The sequence below is a fragment of the Hemibagrus wyckioides genome, linkage group LG18, assembly GCF_019097595.1.
Source record: "Hemibagrus wyckioides isolate EC202008001 linkage group LG18, SWU_Hwy_1.0, whole genome shotgun sequence".
Classification (NCBI taxonomy): domain Eukaryota; kingdom Metazoa; phylum Chordata; class Actinopteri; order Siluriformes; family Bagridae; genus Hemibagrus; species Hemibagrus wyckioides.
Genome location: NC_080727.1, coordinates 22,231,835 through 22,256,061, shown reverse-complemented (window position 1 = coordinate 22,256,061; position 24,227 = coordinate 22,231,835). Strand labels below are relative to the sequence as shown.

The 24,227-nt window shown below is 41.2% G+C and overlaps 3 protein-coding genes across 3 annotated transcripts; 2 read left to right on the top strand and 1 right to left on the bottom strand.

The window, feature by feature from the left end:
• Positions 1–2,416: 2,416 nt before the first annotated feature.
• Positions 2,417–7,897, bottom strand: zmat2 (zinc finger, matrin-type 2). The gene is made up of 6 exons (XM_058416468.1): positions 7,772–7,897; positions 7,004–7,094; positions 6,635–6,758; positions 4,589–4,662; positions 4,356–4,501; positions 2,417–3,059 (listed from the first exon to the last, which is right to left on the bottom strand). The coding sequence occupies exons 1-6, from the start codon at positions 7,787–7,789 to the stop codon at positions 2,916–2,918; spliced, it is 597 nt and encodes a 198-aa protein (XP_058272451.1). The 5' UTR covers positions 7,790–7,897; the 3' UTR covers positions 2,417–2,915.
• Positions 7,898–8,039: 142 nt separating this feature from the next.
• On the top strand, positions 8,040–11,970 carry slbp2 (stem-loop binding protein 2). The gene is made up of 8 exons (XM_058416467.1): positions 8,040–8,477; positions 8,565–8,696; positions 8,818–8,883; positions 8,983–9,066; positions 9,159–9,305; positions 9,804–9,968; positions 10,787–10,940; positions 11,029–11,970. Exons 1-8 carry the CDS (start codon positions 8,431–8,433, stop codon positions 11,197–11,199), a joined length of 966 nt encoding a protein of 321 aa, XP_058272450.1. The 5' UTR covers positions 8,040–8,430; the 3' UTR covers positions 11,200–11,970.
• Positions 11,971–13,433: 1,463 nt separating this feature from the next.
• On the top strand, positions 13,434–23,188 carry fam53c (family with sequence similarity 53 member C). The gene is made up of 5 exons (XM_058416070.1): positions 13,434–13,827; positions 19,068–19,248; positions 19,332–19,392; positions 19,615–20,459; positions 21,885–23,188. The coding sequence occupies exons 3-5, from the start codon at positions 19,386–19,388 to the stop codon at positions 22,161–22,163; spliced, it is 1,131 nt and encodes a 376-aa protein (XP_058272053.1). The 5' UTR covers positions 13,434–13,827; positions 19,068–19,248; positions 19,332–19,385; the 3' UTR covers positions 22,164–23,188.
• The last annotated feature ends 1,039 nt before the right edge of the window (positions 23,189–24,227 follow it).

The following is a 24,227-nucleotide window of genomic DNA, read 5'->3' as shown; positions in this document are numbered from 1 at the left end:
TTGGTAATTCTAAATCACCCATAGGAGTGAGTGTGAGTGTGTGGTTGTCTGTCTATATGTGTGGCCCTGTGATGGACTGGTGACCTGTCCAGGGTGTACCCCTGCCTTTCACCCAATGTGTGCTGGGATAGGCTCCAGCAGATCCCTGTGACCCTAATTAGGAATAAAGCGAGTATAGAAAATGGATGGATGGATATTATACTACACTTTTTTGGGAAGCTAGCCAAGCTCTTAGTCTCTGTGCAATTAACATCCATATCTTTGTGCATTTCTGTGCTATGTTTGGTTCTATGGATTATATTGTTGTATTTCAATGGGAAAATTCTATTCAAGCCGTACCCTTTCTAACACGACTACAATAAACGATCGAAATAACTGTTGCAACTGATAAACAAAGACCTTCACAATGCTAAAAATAACACACCTACACTTTGAAAATCTGGGGTTTTTTTCCCCAGGACCTTTCATTTGTTAATGGAAATAGGTGAACTTTATGCACAGTGGTGTTTATCGTCATCAACTAGATTCATTCCCAGTGATAAAATCTGCAGTTTGTGTATCCTCATAACTTTCATATTCTCTATTACGTGCTACACGGTGTAATTTTTTCTTTCCATTTCCTGCCAGATGAAATGGGTTCTGGGTGTAAATGGGGGTGAAAGTGCGTGTATATGAAGTAACACAGGAGATTCAAGTCAAATCAAAGTCAGGGACGTAAACATACGTCTGTTTTCTCAGTGGTTTTTTCAAACCTATACACTGAATTTTCTTTCTATTTTAGATCAGGTCAACTCTTTATTATAGTCATGATGGCGACAAATAAGAGTCTGTCCTGATCTAATATAGAAAGAAAATCCAATATATAGGTTTGAAAAAAGAAACCCTATCAGCATTGAGAAAACTGTCTGCTCAGTTTTGTAATCTTGCACCTTTAACCCAGTGGTTCCCTCATACCTGTTCACGTGTTCTTAGTAGTGAAGGTGGTTGGGATATGAGATGCAAAAAGCTCAAATCTGTCAGTAACTTGGTGCATTAAATCATCAGGTCTTACCAATGGCTTATGGGCAAACTGTTCAGTTTGTATTGCCCCACTAGGTTCCTCCAAACAAATCTGTAATCCTTTTGTATTAAACAAAACAACCCTTACGGCTCCATCAGATAGCTCTTTGATTGGACTGCACGTGTTTAATCCACTTAAGTTCGTCTCGGAACATATGGTAATGACATTGCAAACAACCCTCCTCATTTACTTTCACGACACCCACAACTGTACTGCTAACTCAATTACTGCTAATGACGTGTTATAGATGTGTCAAGTGGGCTGAGAATATCAGCTCAAATAACGAACAGTTCTCGTATCATTTGGTGTGAAAACATGACGTTGGATGTAGAATGGTAACATTCTACATACATCGTAGTGCTGTTGTGTTTGGTTTATATATTTTACTGACTTATAGACCAGCCCTGCTTCCAAGCACTGTTTCCTGGATTAATTTAGTCTCAATGGACTTTTTCCTTTTCTAAACACAAAACCTGACTACGTCTTTATTTCAGTTCTGCTTCACTTTCTAAACAAATCGGATGATTATGCACTGCAAGATGTTTTTGTATAGGCTCCATGTTAATACCAAGTCATTATATAAGCTTCATTAGACTTTACTAGCAAATAAGTCTAACCCAAACAGTACAGTCTAATAAACACCACTACAGAGCTATATAAAGTACATTTCTCGAATTCTGTGGATCGTATTCATGCGCTTCATTCACAGGTCTTGTCTTTTTTTGTTAGTTAGCTAGCAACTTAATTACTTCATACACTCCATGACTATTTAAGTATGAACCGAAATTTGGACTAAAACAGAAATATTGACTTAATCCACTTAAAATCCTTGTACAATTTTGGTACACAAAAGCGCCACCGAGTGGTGACATAGAAGTACTGTAGCAAATCTTTCTAAAGGAAATTGGTATATTAACTGATTTTAATATTTGAGAAACGTACAGACAATGTGACACGTTTCTAAAAATAGTTGTAAAGTTGTAAAGGCTTCCTTCACCCTCTAGCTCGCTGGGTCTGGTTTTAACAAATTCCCACTCTTTACAGAGAGTCAAATCATTTGGCTCAGTATACATTCCAGAAGCGACTCTTTCAGCTCCCAAATGGCTAGTGGTATAATAATGGAGTCTCACAAGTATAGCCAAAAGTCAACAACTACAGAGTTTCACGTAATCTTAGTCTAGTTTCAGGTGCTATTTCAGTGGAGAAACACTACATCCAGATATATTCTTCCTTTTATAATAAGGGGAAGATTTTATTAGTGTAACTTAATTTTAAAAAAAAGCTTGCACACTTGCACTGATATCGAATGCTGAAATGATATTTTCACCGAAATGAAATGAATCAGATTAAATCCGATAGCATTTAAATATTTATTCAAATAAAAAAAAAAGGTTAAAAGGTTTTTAATGTAAAATGAAAATGAAAGAATTTGTCAGGAAACACATACTCAAAATTTCAGAAGAGGACCAAAATAATTGAAGGGTATAAAATAAAACAAAACAAAAATCCTGTTTTTATTGTCCGCTGGCCTTTTTATCCTTTAGCACCTACACACTTTTACTTCATGTCAGTAAAAATATTCATTAGTACATCACTGCCATATTGCTCGAGTTAACCTGTAACTCCAAATCTATATCAGAGACTGGACCAGGGAATGGAATACCAAAAGCACCAGACATAGACAAGTACTAAGATGTCAAATAACTGAGGATGACCCAAAAAAAAAAAAAAAAAGTGGATTATTTTGTTGGCTTTGTATTTTCTTATGGCTGTAGATGGAAAAAAAATTGAAACCAGTCCTCCAGCTGAAGGGAGCAGTGCAGCATCAGCATGGGTACGTGTGAGATATTTATATTCAGTGGCCCTTCTTGGAGGAACCGAACCCTGAAAATCCCATTACAGCAGCCATTTCGTCGTCATCTTCGAAATTAAGTTCTTCTTCTGCTTTTCGTTTCTTTTCTTTCAGCTTCTCCTTTTTGTATGCTTTTGCTTTTTCCTCCTGAAAGCACACACATGCAACAATATATTATGCAAAGAGAAACTATTACATTCATTATAATCAGTGTAACGAACAGTTCGTATTATTCATATAAAATAATAGTTGTTTGAAGAGATTAAAGAAGCCATCATCCCTCCCGACATACAGGCATGCATTTTGCAGTACATTAGCATCATTTCTTCAATTAACAGTGCTTCAAATCCTTCTAAAGATGGGACAACTCTTAAAGGGAAGATCTGTCGCATCTCTTTAGGAATTAGTCAGCTAGCTCAAAATAAACACATCTGTCCTTCCCCTTTTTCTGCACTCATTTTTAATAGAAGAAATCTTTTCAAAATGATGCTTCTAAAAACTAATGTGATCATTCTATAACTGGCCCCTAGCAATAATTTGGTTGTAGTGAAGACCTTTCTGCACACTTAAATAAGCGGTGACGAAAGAGCTTCAGTTACTGCTCGCATCAAACAAGCACTGAGAGGAAAAAAGGGAACAGGAACACCTTGCTCATGAGACATCAGAGGAGAACGAGCGGACAGGAAGGATACGGTAGCATAAATAACCATGCTTTAAAATAAAAATAATAAAAGGGCAGAAAAGCAGCTCATGTGCAACCCATCAAATGGACAGGCTGCAGCAGACCACATGGGGTTCAACTCCTGTCAGGCAAGAACAGGAATCTGAGCCTATCACGGGGTGTTCCCGGTCTGCAGTGGTCAGATATCAGAAGTGGTCCAAGGAAGGAACAGTGGTGAACCGGCATCAGGGTTCAGCAATTAGAAGGCTGGCCCGTGTGAACCGATCCAACAGACAAGCTACTGTTGCTTAAACTGCTGAAGAAGTTAATGCTGGTTCTGATAGAAAGAGGTCAGAAAACACAGTGCAGGACGGGTCAGGGCTGTTTTGGCAGCAAAAGTGGGACCAGCACAATTTTAGGCAGGTGGTCATAACGTTATGCCTGGTCAATGTATATACATCATATCATTTGAGATGAAGGAGAAACCGTGTGAGCTCTTTGCTATGGATCAGGTACACTCTACTATCTTCAATCCCATTACAAGTCGCTGCAAGACGTCACTCCATATTTGCATAAAGTTGAACTTTTCCCAGCTTTGTCACGTCTCTGGACACATCCACATCTTCTCACTGAAGACTGCTCATGTCACCAGCTCTCACTGAACAGCATTACAGTTCCAAACTTATTATGATGCGATTTTCTCGTAAGCTCTGTAAATTTCCTTCTCAAACTTAACCAACAAACCATCCTGATGTGAGAATAAGCTCGATTCCAGAACCCACCTCTTCTCGCAATTCCTTCATTCGCTCTTCGAAATCGTACTCCTTCTGTTTTTCCTCCAGCTTCTTTTTGTTCATCTCGAAACGTTTTTTAACTTGGTCCAACGAGGAGCGTTCCACTCGCATGGACATTCCCAGGTTCCTCTGGTCTGTACAAGAAGAGAGAAGTGAACAATAACATGTCACCTACTGCAAACAGCAAACAAACAAACAAACAAAAAACACTGAATACTCACGCTTCTTGCCATTGATGTGATCCAGAAAGTTAATGGAGTCTTTCACAACACAATCACAAACATTGCAGTAGTACCTAAAAGGAAAAAGTACATCATCACTTATGAGACATACACTATATTGCCAAAAGTTTTGGGACACCCCTCTAAATGATTGAGTTCAGGTGTTGTTTTTCAGGGGTTGGCCTCGGCCCCTTAGTTCCAGTGAAAGGAACTCTTAATGCTTCAGCTTTATACCAAGACATTTTGGACAATTTCATGCTCTTTGTGGGAACAGTTTGGGGATGACCCCTTCCTGTTCCAACATGACTGCACACCAGTGACCCAAGCAAGGTCCATAAAGACATGGATGAGTGAGTTTGGTGTGGAGGAACTTGACTGGCCTGCACAGAGTCCTGACCTCAACCCCATAGAACACCTTTGGGATGAATTAGACTGGAGACTGTGAGCCAGACCTTCTCGTCCAACATCAGTGCCTGACCTCACAAATGTGCTTCTAGAGGAATGGTCAAAAATTCCCATAAACACACTCCTAAACCTTGTGGAAAGCCTTCCCAGAAGAGTTGAAGCTGTTATAGCTGCAAAGGACGGGTCAACTCCATATTACATTCATGTGCATCTAAAGGCAGATGTCCCAGTTTTGGCCTGACTCCCAGTCTCCGTTCTAATTCAATTCAATGAAATTGTCTTGGTATGAAGCTGAAGCATTAAGAGTTCCTTTCACTGGAACTAAGGGGCCGAGCCCAACACCTGAAAAACAACACCTGAATTCAGTGATTTGGAGGGGTGTCCCAAAACTTTCAGCAGCATAGTGTATAAATGAAACATTAAAAAGTAGAGTTACAGAGAGAGTCCTGTTCACACATAAGTTTAATTTCAGCCTCTGTGTGAACAGATCATAAATGAACAGAGTGTGAACTTGCTGAAGTTGTGTAAAACCCACATGGCCAAATTTGGCATCATCATCGTCAAACAGTGACAAAGTCACTACTGTTGCTAGGGTCGAGGTTTTTTTCAGAATCGAGTTTTAAACTGTTCAGTCACGCTCTTGATCTTAACATTGCTATACATAAATGCAGGATACTTCTGTCATCACAACTATTCAAATTTATGATATCAAATGTAATATGAGTCAAATTCATCACCTTTAAGAAAGTGTATTAAAATACGGCCAAATTTAAAAATACTGTACAGTGTACAGGGTTTGGAAAGGGACAGATTTTGTTCAGAAAGCATGCAATGACATGAGCTTGAAACAAGATGTGTAGTCAGAATGTCAAATAAAGGCACTATCTAACAGTATATTTGGGTTTATGGCCATGTGCACAGTGTACAAGTGGTTTAAAAATTGTAATGATATTTTACCCATCCCTCCAGAGCTATCCCTATTTTTCAGTGGTGTGTAAATAACAGTTTAATAAGCAGGAAATAACTCAACTAAAATGGTTTCGAGATGCAGTGTGACTACACCGATCAGGCATAACATTCTGAACACTGCCAGGTGAAGTGAATAAGACCTCATGATCTCATCATGGCACCTGTTAGTGGGTGGGATATATTAGGCAGCAAGTCAACATTTTGTCCTCAAAGTTGATGTTAGAAGCAGGAAAAATGGACAAGCGTAAGGATTTGAGCGAGTTTGACCAAAAGGGGCAAATTGTGATGGCTAGACTACTGGATCAGGGCATCTTTAAAACTGCAGCTCTTGTGGGGTGTTCCCGGTCTGCAGTGGTCAGTATCTATCAAAAGTGGTCCAAGGGTGAACTGGCGTCAGGGTCACGGACAGCCAAGGCTCATCGATGCACATGGGGAGCAAAGGCTGGCCCGTGTCATCTGATCTTACACTGTTGAAGAAGCTAATGCTGGTTCTGATGACAGCATTATGGTAAAGGTGTCAGAATACACAGTGCAGGATGGGCCAGGGCTGTTTTTGCAGCAAAAGGGGGACCAACACAATATTAGGCGGGTGGTCATAATGTTATGCCTGATCGGTGTAAGCGAAAAAGCACATGTAGTTATGCTGCAGATATCTGTGCATCAGCGACCCACCCGCCCATCTCAGCCTGTGGCGTGGTCTTTGTGATGACGATGGTCTTTCCGAGCTTCGACTCCAAATCCACCTTGTAGTCTCTGTGCCGGAGGAGCTCTCGTTTGACCGGGGGGACAGGTTTGCCTAGGGAAGCGAATAGAGAAATGAATGTATCAATTAAACATGTGGCCACTTTATTAATGTCATGACCATCACTGAAATAATAAGATCTGAATTGATTGTTCTGAGTCTCGGGTGAGTCATTAGTCTTGCCAAGGTCTTATTTAAAGTCATGGAGTTTTTCTGTCAACACTTGATGCTGCAATAGACTACACTAACTAGGTTAAGTGTACATTAAGAGATTATACCCTGTATTATAATGTACTCACCATCTTTTTTCTCTCTTTCTTCTGTGATTCGCTTTTGAGCCAGTTGTTCATACTCATCTTTGTCCCACTTGCGCCGAAAATCGTTTTTTGCCTATTAAAGAAGTGAAAAATTATTTCTTTTGACAATAATCTTTTCAGACCTTTATCTGGAATTATTCATAGGATTATACATAACAAATAACACAAAAATCCCAAACATTTGAGTAAAAACACCAAAGCATGCTTTACATAGTGCAATTTATTTTCCCCTCACATTTTCTTTTCTTTACTTTGTTTTAAAGAGTCCATGTTTGTAAATTAATTCATTAATATACATTATATGAACACTGAATCAATGAATCACTTAACGCGGGTCGGAATCGATACTGAATCGAATTGTGACGCCGCCGCTGTGTAAACAATTAGAAAAATAACAAATACTGGACATGGGTGCCATAAGAAATGTAAATAAACGAACTGTCTAATACATAAAGGTTAACAAAAAAAATAAAATCCGCTGTCTCAAAGCCTTAGTCAGAAATCTAAAGCCATAGCGATCAGTTTATTTTATTTCTAAAAAGGAATCCCTACAAAATACACAGCTAAACAGCTAACGTTAGCAATGTGTGTTTGTGTTTGGATTAATAGCTAAAGTTGGTACTTCAAATCTTATTCGAACGCATACTTTTAATCTAGCAACAGTGACATTATTAATATAAGGCCAGATTTTTATTAAAAAAAGTATAATTCTGTTTAGAAATCGACTATTAAAACCAAAATAATTCTTACACCACTGCCGGACGCCATGTTGCACAGCAAATCTTCTTCCTGTGAATTAAACAGGAACTTTTACGTTTACCTTTACACTTCAAAATAAAAGCTCTGCTAGAGACACGCGGTAACACGTGACTTAACCCGGAGCGAAATGAACAAATTTATGTTTGTCAATTTTTTACGATAAATAAATAAGGTCAAATGGAGAGTATATCCTCATTGAATTCACCATTTCCCTTGAATCATGTCACCGCTGTAATGGCCGGAGTTCCATTACCTTACCAGATGCCTTGGCTGTGATCTCTTGTGACCTGTGTGATCAAATCAGCATGACTGTACACTTCAGTATGTTGTACATTACATTAAATATTGGGAATATTGTGCCAGAGAGAAAAACATCGATGAACCCCTTCTTGTAATGTCTAAAGGTTGGAGACACTCGGGCCATTTAGGACACTAAAGGCCAATACGACTCACAAACAGGAACAAATTCCCAGGAAGTTTTGTATTAGCACAGTAGAACACCAGAATAAATGGAGGACAACAGAAAAGCACAGAAATCTGACAGTAATTGGTGGCATTTGCTGGCTTATTTGTGTGGCTCCGCCCTGCAGCACCTGGTGCTGATTTAAAGGTCTTTCAAACTACGAGGCCTACTATGTGGCAAAGTCAGCATGACAACACACATTGAAACGCTACTTCAAAGTCCTTTGGAATCAAGGTCCAACTCTATACTTGATGTTCGTGTTAAGAATTTCACTTAAAATCTTAATTAGTTTTTTTTGTTGAAGTTGTTCTTGTCTTTTAGGGGCTTGTCTTTTCCCCCATGGCCCAACCCTGAACTACCTCAAGACATGAAGATTAGGCTGCCGCTTCCCCCTGGTAGCCCAGAGCCTTGGCTTCTCCCAGGCTGCAGCTCGGTATATGACAGCCTGGTCAGGTAAGAAGGTAAAGATCTTTGCCTTAAGCAGAAAGATCAAATCTGTGTTAACTGATTCAGCTGAAGTTTTGGTGGTTTGTGCAATGGGAAGGTCTGTTTATCTTCCTGTACAATTCTGTAGCTCTAGGACGCCTCAGTCACCTATGAGCGGCGATCAGAACTCTTCTACCGTGAACAAAGCTCGCAGGTCTCGTCTTCAGCTCTGCAGTTATGTTTACTTTGAAGCCCAAATTCCTGATATTTGCGTGTATCTGTATTTTAACTGGGTTTTTTTGGCATTAATTAGGTCCTCTATTCTTGAGAGGTGCATCCTGAAGATTTCTACAGCTAATGTTGCCGTTGGGACGGAGGATCTTGATGAGCTCAAGAGGTCAGGTGCATGGTTCCTACAGTGTGTTGGTCACGACTGAAAGGTTTCTTCATCAATCTCTTTTTAATCTTTTTGCTATCGTTTTTCCCTAGCTCCCCGACAAGGCTTCGATGGCGTTCTCACAATGTGGACCCATCGTTTTTTGAGACAAACGAGTCCGTGTTAAAGCGAAGACAAAAGCAGATTCAGTATGGAAAGAACACTTGTGGTTACCAGAACTATGTGAAGCAAGTGCCAAAGTAGGAATGACCTTCAGATCTATCTATCTGAATTTTTTTTAAATGCAAAATCTCCAAAATTCTGAGACTTCATTTGAATATCTGGGATTTTTTTTTTTAAAACTAAGAAATATCTTTTTGATGGCTATTTCTATGTTGCTATTGAAATAGATGCCTGTCTGATATTTGCCATGTTAACTCCATGTACAAAAAGTCAGATTTTCCTTGAGGCTTGCCTAAAATCAGCTCAGGTTTTACATAAACGTTATGCGTCAAATTCTTAATCTTTACATGACTAATTTAATGCTAGTGAGGCACAAGTAATATCAATATTTAGTTTAAAAAAATCCTTCTAATTAACCAATCTCAGGGGCAAAATTCTCTTTACCTAATTAACATCTAAAGCCATGTCTAACAACGTTTTATGAAAAACTTTTCAGTGACACATTTTTAATGGAAAAAATGTATTTGGAGCTGTTATAGATGGAAATTATAGGTGTGTGTACGCTGTACTTTCAGGCGTTTCCGTATCCCTGGGTTTCACCCGTCCACTCCCAACAAATATCGCAAATATAGCCGAAGATCTTGGGACATGCAAGTCCGACTTTGGCGGAGAGCTCTGCATGCGTGGGATCCACCTTTGACCACTCAAGAAAATGAAGGAAATGATCCAATTGACCAACTGTATGTATGTTTGCACTTGAGGGCTAAAGATAATGTGATGGACTTGCATAAAAAGTAATTTTTAGCCCAGAAAGACTTTATTATTTGATGAAATCCTTCTGAAAATTTCTTCTTCCTGGTATCGGAAGCCTATGGAAATGACCATTTGTGCACATGATAAATGCAATTATCTGAACAGCCAATCATGTGGCAGCAGCAATCCATACAGATGTACAGATATGGGTCAAATGCTTCAGTTAATGTTTAGCGGACATCAGAATACTGAAAATGTCGTCGGTGGCTTGGTTTTTGGTGCCAGAGTATTTCAGAAATTTCTAATTTCCTGGAGCAGCCTCAGTAGGGGGAAAATGAACTATCACTGGGTCATTTTGCAAACTTGAACGGTCCAATTTTGCTTCAGGTTCCTGATCTTAGTTGATGAAAATTCAGCCTGATTCAGTTTGATGTGCATTCTGAGAGATTTTTCTGCTTACTGTGGTTGTAAAGTGTAGTGATTACTTACTACAGACTTCAGCTTGACCCATTTTCTCCAATCCCCAGGTCAGCAGGTTCTGAAATACTCAAACCAACCCATCTGGCACCAACAGCTATCTGGATCTAGGCATGGTTGTTTAGTTCAGGGAATTTTTCTTGTCCTCTGGCTTGCTCATCAGCGACATATAAATTTCAATTTTAAAAAGTAGTTATTTTTATATTGCTTTAATGCTAAATGTTGTAAGTGAATTGAATAGCTCTATAGTACAGGTGCTAATAATAGCCAGGTTTGTATCTCATTACACTTTTTTAAATATAAATGGCTTACATGCATTTGCTCTTAGGCAGGGTTTGCTTGAGCAAATGAACACTGACCTTGGCGACGAAGGAAAAGGAGAAAAGACAAGGTTGTCTGAAACCTCTGACCTCAACATTTCTGTACTTGCTCAACCCACTGAGAGCTCAACCAACGGATTCTTGAAACCTCTCCTATCTCAAGTAAGTGGAACAAGATTTGACCTTTTGTATCTTTTAAGCAGTGTATGTTTTATTCTCTTCCCTTTTTGTTTTCCTTTCTCCTGTGCAGCCTGAATTAATGAGCCAGCAAGGCCCATCTTCTGGACTGGGCTATACCTTTAACAGTTGCCTAACTGCTGAGGAGAATGTTTTGGGATGGCTGAGGTTTCTCCTGGAGACTGACCACACGTGCAGTGCAACTGCCTTGCAGAGTGAACAGCCACTCTGGAGATTTTACTGACTTACCATGATTTCTACAGACCATGTGTGAAACCATGTTTTCCAGGGGAAATAAGTGTACCTTTTTTGTCTCGTATCTCAAGCTGTTGCATGCACAGAGCACGTTAGTGGTTGTTAAGCATCCAAGGGCATCTTCATAACATGGCTTCATTGTTAACCACCACAGCATGTTTTCACTTCTCTGTTGATTGAAGTTCTCATTTGTTTCTGTTCACGTGTTGTATTTTCACTTTCATAGCCTCTCGTCTCACTTACAATGCTGCCCCTAAAAGCACGCACTTTGGCTGTTCTGTTTCTTTCCACGCAGTCCTTTTTTTGGGTTTCCTTTTTTGTCTTTATTGACTTGGTAATTCTTACAATTCTTTTGTACCTTGCATATTTTTGTACAACTTTAAAGTAGTGGAAAACAAACCTAATAAAGATGTTACATGTTTGACCTTGGCATTAATGAACATATCCATGAGTACCTTACCTAACTCTGACAAATTTTTAACCTGTGCTGTAACTGCAGGTATTTTTGTACATGGTTAATGTTCCACTTGACCAAACCTGTATCTTGACTTCATTTATACAATCATGGGAAATGGGGTTCTTGAGGGTTCTTTGGAGAATTAAAGCCTCTTAACGTCATGATTGTAAGCTTTATTTGGCCCCATCACCATGGGGTCAACACTACTGAACCTTTGTTAGTTTCAATCCTTAAGGACTGTGATTGTAGATTTTCTTTTTCACTGCAAATGTATTTAATGTGAGTTTTATTGCTTTGGGGATTTTAAAGTACATTAAAATCAAAGTTTATGCTAAATAATTTGACTTGTGCCAGACAAAACAAAATGTTATTTTGGTCAATACCAGTAAAAGGGTCTGAAATGCAAAAGAAAAGACAATAAACCCACTGGAAAATATGACTCCATTATGCATGGGGTTATTTTGTGGTTGGTGATTCAGGCAGGCTGGTCATGCATTACACCCAAGCTCTGTTTTTAACCATCATTAAACAAATCAGCCTGTTCTACAGGTCTTTAGATTCCCTGGGACATCACAGGGCTTAGGACAACTTTCCTGGTTGTATTGATGGCTTCATGAATTCTATTAAGTACCTGGATATTTTATTTGAAACGCCCTTTATTACTTTTGTCTGACATAGAATCAGTGTTTTGCAGTAAGCTGAACCTTATTCTAAATCTTGTGGTGTCTGGTCGCGGTGTGCTACAGTACACCTGTGTAAAGCTAAAAATATACAGGAGCATGAGATTTGTATTCATTTGCATTGAGTTGCAAGATCCTCAATATATCTGCTTGATGGATGTAATGCATGAATGCAGATCTTCCATCAAACTATCCATAGATTATATTTTTATATTTTCTATACATGTTTTTGTTTCCTCTATTTTTATTTTAATTCTACTCTTATTCAAGTATGGCATGAACAGTTAAACATTGGGACACCCCTCCAAAATATTGAATTCATTTTGGACAATTTCATGCTCTTTGTGGGAACAGTTTGGGGATGACCCCTTCCTGTTCCAACATGACTGCACACCAGTGCACAAAGCAAGGTCCATAAAGACATGGATGAGTGAGTTTGGTGTGGAGGAACTTGACTGGCCTGCACAGAGTCCTGACCTCAACCCCACAGAACACCTTTGGGATGAATTAGAGCGGAGACTGTGAGCCAGACCTTCTCGTCATCACAACATCAGTGCCTGACCTTACAAATGCTCCGCTCTAATTCATCCCAAAAGTGTTCTATGGGGTTGAGGTCAGGACTTTGTGCAGGCCAGTCAAGTCTTGAAAAACAACACCTGAATTCAATGATTTGGAGGGGTGTCCCAAAACTTTTGGTAAAATAATGTATTTTGTGCCATTTTTTTTGTCTTATTAAAAAAGTTGAGTCGACTTTGTACCTATAATTAACTATTGTAATTATGAATGGATGAAATTACGACATGGCATTCTTTACTGAATTCGAGATCTAAACATCACACCACCGCTCCCGTTGATTAATTTTCAATAACAGCACGCCCCCAAGTGGTTTGTTCCTTTACATACTGTATGTCTATTCGCTTTATGACCTAGATCTTTCCATAGAAGGGTGCCAATAATTCAGTTGACCGTACATATAAATTAAAAAATTAACGTAAACGTTTCTATATGGCACATGTTAATGATGTCGGTGTGTTCAGTACAGCAGTAGAAATGGATGACATGTGCAGGCGCGCGTTCGCGTTGCGCGGCCGCGCGCTCTCTCCAGCGGGGGCGGGGAGGGGGGCTAGCTCGCCTCTGCGGATACACACTACTGAATTTCTACAACCGTTTTCTGCCTGTTTTACTAGCCGTGACAAAACGGGTAAATCCGAGTCGCATATTTATACAATCCCCGAGCCGTTTCTGTCGGTCATCTGAGTCGAATCCCGAACGTTATATATGTATAAATATATATCTAGCGGCTTGTTTGCATAAAGAGGACGGCAATTCACAATAGCTCGCCAACGTTACGCCATGGGTATCGGTTAGCTAGCGAGGCTGTTGTGTCTGAATTGTTTGAGCTCATGTAAGCAATAATAGCCCGTATTTATCCGCCTAATGCCTGGTGAAACATGCTGATCTGGCCTCGGATGGTGGCAAGGTAAGTCAGAGAAAAGAAATCGTCTCATAATTCGTGTGTTATTGTGTGGTCTCAATCAATCGGTTTCATACACAATACAGATGCATGTGTGTGTGTGTGAGCGCGCGCGCGCGCGTGTCATTGTATTTATTTATTTATTTATTTATTTATTAAAAAGAAATTGCTCTTTATTTTCCTACTCACATCTTATTGTTTATAACACGCTGTTATACTCAGAGTATGTATTTCCTGCATTATTTGGGAGACACCTTTTTTTGCTTTGCCAGAGAACTAGCAGGCGCTGAATGGCTGGAGCGAGTGGGCCTGTGCGTCTGCTGCTTTCTAGGCAGCCAGATAAACCCCAATGCTCATCCCTTTCTTCTCCCATTTGCCATCTAAAAATTACCTCCTCGCCTAGCTTTGTCATTTCCAGATCGCTGTCTCACCTAGCCAGTTGTTAGTATATCAGCAATAAGCACGGCACCCCGATATACTGTATATAGAAATATGTACACACTATAACGTTCTATATATTGGTCAGCCATATTTATTGCCATCCTGATAGGCACTTGGCTGAGAATCCACGCTCTATTTATGTGCATAGCTGTGTGACCGATAATCACACGAAAGGTTTAGCTATTGCTATTGTTAGATTTGCGATGTGCTAGACGGAAAAAAAATGGCTAAAAAACAAAAAAATATGAACGGCTGTCTGGTTATAGTTCGGATGCCTTACTCGTTTTGGCAGCACAAACCGGGACATGGCTTTGACCGCAGTATTGTCGCTAGCTAGCTTAGCTAAATAAATCAGTGCCTGGATACGCATGTGTGAAGGGGAATGCAAGAGCAAGCACGTCTTTTTTTGTTTTTAAATGTCATTTCAAATGAATCTACGGTGTTAAAAAATGTTTTTTTTGTATTCTAGACGGTCTATCAAGATGACTGTCTAGGCAGGCTGCCATTTGACTACATCTCCGTCACTTCCGGTTCATTAGCAGTTAATTATAGGCTTTGGTCTGTTTGTTTTTTTTTTTTTTTGAGCTGATTATCTGATTCATTTCTTTTTTGAAATATAAAAATGAGGAAAAAGAGATGGACTATACGTATAGGTGTGGTATATGTGTCTTGGTATCATACAAGATATTTCAAGTCAGTGAGATCTCCACGTTTCTGTCTCAGCCACTCTATCTGGCTCTGTGGCTCTATGTTTAGACAGGCTCGCTCAAATCCAGTTTTGTGACATGTTCAATTTGAGCCAGAAACAACTTTAGAAGATATAAAGAAACAGAAATCTGACTCCTCTTACAATCGGGCTTGCCCCAAATAAAATGTGGCTTCAGATCTGGATTTCTGGAGAAGATGCAACCTGTCCTGACTCGTGAGATTGGGTTTCATGTGTTTTTTTCCCCCCGCTGTCGTTACCAGCAGAAAATAACAATGCGATGGGATTAGAGGCATGTATATAAGTTTCTGTTGGAGATCTGACTTGCTCTTCTCACTTGTCGGAAGTCTCATCATTAGCTAGAGGTTGAAAGGAAATGGCTACAGGGTGGGTCTTCAACAGGGTGAGTCTTCAACCCGCAGATATCATCAGTGATATTCCCACACTCTGCCTGTTGAGGCTCAGAATACATTCACATGAATCACAAATAGTGTTTTTGACAGGAGGGGTGTTTAAAATGTTCCATAATATAAAAAATGTATCAATTTAACAATTCATCTCATTTTATACAACTGAGCAATTGAGGGTCAAGGGCCTTGCTCAGGGGCCCAGGAGTGGCAGCTTGGTGGAGCTGGGGTTGCAAACTCGCAGCCTTTTGATCACATTAACCACTACAGAAAACATACAAGATTATGATTATAGAGATCATATATATATACATACCGATCAGGCATAACATCATGACCACCTGCCTAATATTGTGTTGGTCCCCCTTTCCCATCCTGCCCTGCGTGTTCTGACCCCTTTCTGTCAGAACCAGCATTAACTTCTTCAGAAGTTTGAGCAACAGTAGCTCATCTGTTGGATCGGATCACACGGGCCAGCCTTCGCTCCCCACGTGCATCACTGAGCCTCGGCCGGCCATGACCCTGTCACCGGTTCACCACTGTTCCTTCCTTGGACCACTTTTGGTAGATACTGACCACTGCAGACCAGGAACACCCCACAAGAGATGGAGATGCTCTGATCCAGTGGTCTAGCCATCACAATTTGGCCCTTTTTGGTCAAACTCGCTCAAATCCTTACGCCTGTCCATTTTTCCTGCTTCTAACATCAACTTTGAGGACAAAATGTTCACTTGCTGTCTAATATATCCCACCCACTCTCAGTGGTCATAATGTTATGCCTGATTGAGAGAGAGAGAGAAACAAAAACAAGCCATCAAATCTCTTGTTTTTCTTCATTGACAGAAAAAAAAACTTAAGTAGTTACTGTAAGAAAAGGTTCTGTGCTGATTAAAAAAAAGAACAAAATCTACAGTTTGCAGAATTGCTTAGCCAAAAAAAAATACACTTTTGTTTCAGTCAGTAATGCCATGATCTGTGTGTTTGATATCCATGGAGGATAAAGTCATGAACATGTGAGAAGTAGCAACATAGAGGTATGTGACATGATCAGTCCAACAGTAGTGAAGTGGTGGGTGTTGTATGATTCAGGATGAGTCCTGAGCAAAGGGGTTGAGAACGTTTTTTGTGAGTTGAGAGGAACCAGGCCCAGAAGGGAACCTCATCCTCACTGGACAGTAAATAATGTCAATGTCCTTTCTTCAACAGCTTAGGAACTAATAGGACGGTGTAGTTCTTGAGTTCCTTGTTGACGTAACACTATTCGGCGAGGTAACAGTCAGATCATACACCAGGACGAACCGTGACACAGCTTGATACTACTAGACAGTGCTCTCGATACTTGGATTGAGCATGTATCGGCTAAATTTGAAGCCATGAACTCGGCTATGAATAATAGAGAAAGCATAATGACCAATTTAATCATGTCCTCCATTCAATTCAATTTAATGGGATCACCATAATCGTGTGCAAAAATACAAAATATCTTTGGCTTTAATGGGCCTGGGATAGTCCAGATCTGCACTGAAGACTGTGGAAACCCGTATGAACTGGCAGCAAACGTAGCGTATGCCTGTCTGTGCTAAATATATTCAGAAGCATGACTAGCCTTTATGTAAAAATAATCCATCATAGAGATATCACAACACATTTCACTGTTTGAACACAGTAAGAATATCGTGTGTTGGAATGTGTTAACCTTCAGACATTTATTCAAAGTTCAACATAATTTTTCTTTTCAGATGTTTGAACTGAAATGGACTTGATTGGGATTATATGCCATGAATCTACACAAACATCCATTAACCCCCCAGTCCCCCCCAGTCCCCCCCCCCCCAGGTAAATCAGGTAAATTCAGTTGAACTGATTGTGACATCAGAAGGAAACTGATTGAATTAGAACTAATTTTTAAAGCAGTGGGAGTGAATATTTACACAATCAACTTCTAATCTTTCTATTCTAAACAGTTAATAATAAATAATAAATTATTCTAAACAGTTAATAATAAATAATAAATTATTCTAAACAGTTAATAATAAATATATCTGGATCACATGGACATAATTCACACTGTGTAAGGTCTACAGTGCCGTTAAAGTAATATACACTATATTGCCAAAAGTTTTGGGATGCCTGCCTTTACATACACATGAATGTAATATGGAGTTGTCCCACCCTTTGCAGCTATAACAGCTTTTCTGGGAAGGCTTTCCACAAGGTTTAGGAGTGTGTTTATGGGAATTTTTGACCATTCCTCTAGAAACGCATTTGTGAGGTCAGGCGATGAGGAGGTCTGTCTTACAGTCTCCACTCTAATTCATCCCAAAGGTGTTCTGTCAGGTTGAGGTCAGGACTCTGTGCAGGTCAGTCAAGTTCCTCCACACCAAACTCATCCATGTCTTTATGGACCTTGCTTTGTGCACTGGTGTACAGTCATGTTGGAACAGGAAGGGGTCATCCCCAAACTGTCCCCACAAAGAGCATGAAATTGTCCAAAATGTCTTGAAGCATTAAGAGTTCCTTTCACTGGAACTAAGGGGTTAAGCCCAACCCCTGAAAAACAACCCCACACCATAATCCCCCCTCCACCAAACTTTACAATTGGCACAATGCAGTCAGGCAAGTACCGTCCTCCTGGCAACCACCAAACCCAGACTCGTCCATCGGATTGCCAGATAGAGAAGCATGATTGGTCACTCCAGAGAACGCGTCTCCACTGCTCTAGAGTCCAGTGGTGGTGTGCTTTACACCACTGCATCCGACGCTTTGCATTGCACTTGGCGATGTAAGGCTTTGATGCAGCTGCTCTGCCATGAGAACCCGTTCCATGAAGTTCTCTATGCACTGATCTTGAGCTAGTTTGGAGGTCTGTAGCTATTGACTCTGCAGAAAGTTGGGGACTTCTGTGCACTGTGCTCCTCAGCATGCCCTGACCCCGCTCTGTGATTATACCTGGCCTACCACTTGGTATCTGAGTTTTGAAACCTTCGGAGATGTCGTGTGTGGATTTCTATCTCAACTATCCTAGGAAATGTAAAAAAATGAAGCTAAATGTCAATGATGTCAGGAAATGATCACTCTGCGTAATTTGAATATAGATTTGAATAGTGGTTAGCATGTTTGCCTCGCACCTCTGAGGGTAGGGGGTTCGATTCCCACCTCCTCCCTGAGTGATATCAGTGATAAGTTGATTGGCTTCTCTAAATTGTCCCTAGTGTGTGAATGGGCATTTGAGCATGCGGTCAGGCTCTGTAACGGGTCAGCAACCCACTTTATACCCAGAGTCCCTTGGGATAGTCTGTAAGCTCCCTGTGACCCTGTGTAGGGTAAGTGCTACAAAAAAAAACCGGACGTATAGATGGGTTAATGTTCTACTGCTTGTGACTCCTTTTTGCTGCTTCCTCAGTGTGATTTGTTAGCACTACAGTAGAAACAAACAAATTTGTTAATTTATTATTAGTAACATGGACACATCAGATTGCCAATTACAGCAAAAGTCTCATTTGTCACTCTGTATGAAACAAGCCCAAAAACCTGTTGGATTATACGATGAAGATCCTCTAACGATAGCGTTTAACTAATATTAGCAATCAGCAATGTAAACCTGAAGGATTTTCAGATTCAGTGTGTAAACACAGTCTCGGTTCTAATCTGTGTCCGAGCAGTGTGTGATTCTGCCTCTCCTGTCTTCCCAGGTGATGATGAAGTCATGAAGCTGTTTAAAACTGGTCGGGCTTCAGTTCTCCGAGGAGATGCTGAAGAGAAGTCCATCGCTATGTGATTCTCTCAGCTGCTCTTCGTCTTCACTTTGGAGCTTCGCACACTCTGAGCTATGGTGATACTAATCCATAGCCTTAGCTCGAACAACAACAGCTGGTAACGTCTGGTTTAGATTCCTTTTAAACACAAAAGCACAAAGGTCCCTCTTTCTTGTATATTGATAATATTTCTTTTTCCAGCCTCTGCACGATCGTCACAGCCATGCTGAAACCTGCTGGTCCACAGATGGATTGATGCCTGGTGAGTTTTACTGACCGTTGTCACACAAGTTTTATATCTGACCACATGCATGAAAGTAAAAACACTGCTCTGTCAGGGAAATCGGGGCCCTCCCTGTGTAAATCGAAGCTTTTGCAGATTAAAAGTAGCAAAAAGTTTGTTGAAAGGTTTTTTTAGGTGGGAAGTGAGCACTGATTTCTGAGGGCTAAAACTGATGCGGCTTTGTTTTTTTTTCTTTCACAGAAAGCAGTTATTGGCAACTCTGCCCTTCCTCAAATTCTGGTGTGCAGGGCGTGCTGAGTTCCAGCTTCCCCCCCGGCCCTGTGCCTCTGGGACCTTCTGCTTCCCACCTGCCGGAGGGGGACAACCTGAATCGTCCGCTCGCCCCGAGCACCTCTGTGACGGACCTGTCTTTTCCCGGGCCCCCGCCTCCCCCCCCGCCACCCCCAAAACGCCACTGTCGTTCGCTGTCTGTGCCGGAGGACCTCTCACGCTGCCGGTACACCTGGCGGCCAAGTGCCTCCAAGGTCTGGACACCAGTGAACCGCCGATGCCACAGTGGAGGGGGCGCGGGGGGGCCGTGTCCGCTGCGTGCCCCCAGTTCCTCTCTTAATTCCTCTCTGCATTCTTCCTCGAGCCCCACTTTCTTCAGCTTGGCCCTTTCCCCGGATTCCCCGCTGCCATGGAGTTTCCCCTGGGACCCGAGTGACGCAGCCGGAGGCGGCGCCTGTTGTTGCTTCTTCCCTTCCGCTTCCTCGTGCTCTTCCTCTCCGTCTCCTCTTCATCCTCCTCCTCCTCCACAGCGACGATTCTCGCTGTCTCCCGTGCTTATCCGCGAAGCTGCCGCACACTTCCTCCCTCCGCCCCAGGTGCCCCTGCAGCCCGCGTCCCATCCTCCAGCCGTGCCCGCCTCGCCGTCCTCCGCATGCAGCACTCCATCTTCCGTGCGCCGTGCTCTTCCTCCTCAACTTCCGCGCTGTCACTCTCAGCCATGTGACCTCCTCCTGCTCAAACCCGGCCTGAAGCGTCGCAGGGACCCGGACAGACCATGTGCACGGCCTGTGCTAGACTTCGCAAAAATGACACAGGTAGCCTTTGATTTTCTCTTTGTATGAACGATTTTCTTGTTCTAAAAAGGACCATGAAAGCTAGCAACATAAAGCCAGTGTTTTGGGTCGGTGACTGGTTGTGGTGATCTGTAATAACAGTAGAATGCTGCATAAAATTCACAAAATTAGTATAAAAGATATTTAAACCTGCATGGTGCTTTATCTTTCTCACAGGATGACCTACAGAGCAAGAGAGTTCGCATTTTTTCCGATGATGTACAACAAAATACAACATTTAAAATACAACAAAAACACTCGTGTGTTTTAATTCCGATTCTTACATCCACATTTCTGTCATTTAGCAGACGTCCATATCCAGGGCCACTTGCATTTCCATCTTTTTATACAACTGAGCAATTGAGGGTTAAGGGCCCTGCTCAGGGGGAGTTTGGTGGACCTGGGATTCAAACTCACGACCTTCCGATCAATATTCCAACACCTTATCCAATAAGCTTCCACTTCACTTCTTAAAGTGTTTTACAGTGCATGTAGTGCACTAGGTAGGATCACTGGATTATACCCTAAATAGTGAGCAAACCCTGAACGGCAAACAGTTCGGCACTCTGACCTGACTTGGGTCCTAAATGTTTTTGTGTGTTGTTGTATTAGTAGAGCATGGAAACTGGAACTTGATATCAGTGATGACACTCCGGTGGGCAAATAAATATAACGAATATGAACTTAGACATTAAACAGTTTGCTATTGATGCAGATCACTGTGCTGTAGTAGGGAGATTTTTCAATGACTTTATCTAGAGCAGATATATTTAAGCAGTCAATGTTTTGGTCAGATTAGAAGAAGAACTGAGGGCATGAAGCCTTTATCATCGCCACACATACATTACAGCACAGTGGAATACTTTTCTTCACATATCCCAGCTGAGGAAGTTAGGGTCAGAGTGTAGGAGCAGCTACGGTACAGTGCCCCTGGAGCAGAAAGGGTTAAGGGCCTTGCTCGATTGCCCAACAGTGGCAGCTTGGTGGTGCTGGGGCTTGAACCCCGATCCTCCAATCAACAACCCAGAGCCTTAACCACTTTAACCACAAAAAAGTGGAGGAGCTTTTATGGGAATTCTTTGCAAAATGCCTACCGATTTTTCCGTAGATTTGGGCCAAGGTGCGTCATGTGACGCGCATTCAGCCGAAGCCCTCTTTGTTTCAAGCGCGTCAGACAATAAGTACAGCGATCATAGAGAGAAATTACATGTGTGTCTTCACTGGTAGGAGTTTGAAAGAATAATCCTGTGCTTGAAAATGCATCAAAATCTTTTTGGGCTGCAAAAAAAAACTCGTAAATCCAGGAGGGAACGTTTAGTATATCGAGGTCATGTATAAATAAATGGCAGCAAATCCACTCTAGTGCTTCTTAATTTTCTTACTTAACCTTCTTTTTCCCCTCGTCAGACCCGAAGCACAGATCCCCTTGGCTGTTTGGACCGCGGTAGACTCGCCTGCGGAGGCGACCTCTGCATGGGCCTTGAACCTTTTTTTGGAGACTTCAGAGGGTCATGTTCGCCTGCCGAAGGTTTAGGAAGGACGAGTATCGGACCACTGAGTGAAAGTGATGAAGAGGAGGAAGAGGAGGAGAGGGAAGAGGTAGACTCGTCGCGTGACGGAGGACAGCAAAGTGTTTTCGAGAGGGATTGTACAGAATTAGACATTACTCTCATTGAGGAGAATTAAAAAAGAAATTGTGTAAAGGATGCTCATCCCCTCTCACCCCTCTCTTTTTGCATCGCCAGCATTCAACCCATTCATTCACCACCTGCTCCACCGGCAGGCCTCTCAGGAACTCTGCTGCTCTCTCCCGAGCTGTCGCAGGTGTATAAAATCTCATTGATGCATTAATGAAGACTAGTAGCAGTTCTAACAGGTTAATGCAGTTGGTTATGGATGTTGACCCAATATCACATTTACATTCCAGAATCAGTTGCAAAGAAACTCTAAGGATGTGAATATTAGACAGCTGGTGAACACTCGCTAGAAATTTAGACGTTCTCTAAATAAACAAACAAAAATAAGTAAATAAAAAATCACGAAAGGCAGAACTCGAGGGGAACTGAGCGTCTTGAGCTTCTTCTTGCTGTCTTTCTTTTTCTTGTCTTTTTCTTTTTTTTTTTCCTTTCAACATGTTTTCTTAGTAGGAATAGTCTTTCGTGGATGATAGTTATGAATAACAGTGTTTTTGTTCAGTTTGAATAAATAAAAAAAAACAAAACAACGAAAAGGTCAACATGAGAGCTGTACTTTACTCTTTGGGCCTTTCTACTTCCTGAGAAAAGTCCATCTAATTCAGCATAAGCCTTAAGATGCCTTTTTCCTTTATCGAAAAGACTCTTGAAGGAAATGACTTGTGTATCTGTTGTCCTTCCTACTGTTACTTTTTTGCTGTCTCTTTTTTATCTTTTAACCTGTACAATGCATTCCTCTAAAGACTGAATACGTCGAGTGTACATTGAGTTATGCACTGTATCTGAGGCAGAAACAGAAGAAAAACAAAACAACCCAGCCACTGTATTGCGAGGGCGTGCCGAAAATGCCGAACACGTCGCATTGTACAGTATCCGTTGGAAACCGATCGACCGAAGACGGCACCTTGAAGGGTGGAAGGTGTTTGGGGGTTTTTTTTCTGTCTTTTTCTGTTGTATGTGTAATAAGATTGAAAGTTCTGATTCAGTTTATGCATAAATAAAGTTTATTTGAAATTATTTTACAGAGAAAGTCAAATGCAGGGTGTGGAGTGTGTTCCGAATTCATTTGGTTTCTGTTTTCGAATGGAAAGAGAGAAATGAATTCATGTGTTATGTTAAAGCAGGATAAGCTACCTAACTACCTGGTAGGCGTGATTTCCTCCCCCAGATTTTCCCATCAGGTAAGGATGTCTTGAGGATTTTCATGTTTCTGTCCATTTAAGTCCAGGTTTTTATCTGACATTCAGCTGGTGGTTTGTTTTGTTCTTGCATTCACGGTTTCACATAATCCCACACCTTTCAATGGAATTGCGGTTCAGAGATTCCAAAAGTGTCCCGGTATTCCATCTATCCATCCATCCTGAACAGGTGACGTGAAAGATTAGGCTTCGTGCGTCGTACAGATGTCATCCTGGAAACATAGCAGGGTTGTATTCTGCTTGGACATATGAAACAGAAACAGCTGATGTCCATCTGTCCAGGGAACTTATTTTGGTTGACCCCTCATATATATATATATCATTATAACATTATGCCTAATATTGTGTTGGACCCCTTTTGCTGCCAAAACAGCCCTGACACGTCGAGGCATGGACTCCCATTAGATCCCTGAAGGTGTGCTGTGGTATCTGGGACCAAGATGTTAGCAGCAGATCCTTTAATTCCTCCATGGGTTCCACATTGCAACTTGCAGGACTTAAAGGATACCTTTGATAGATACTGACCGCTGCAGACCGGGAACACCTCACAAGAGCTGCAGTTTTGGAGATGCTCTGATCCAGTGGTCTAGCCATCACAATTTGGCCTTTTTGGTCAAACTCGCTCAAATCCTTACGCTTGTCCATTTTTCCTGCTTTGAGGACAAAATGTTGACTTGCTGCCTAATATATCCCACCCACTAACAGGTGCCTTGATGAGGAGATCACCAGTCTTATTCACTTCACCTCTCAGTGGTCATAATGTTATGCCTGATCGGTGTATTCTTTACATATAAACTCACTTGGGTCCAACTATTCAGAAACACTGACTCATCTTTAATGTATCATTATTTATTTAT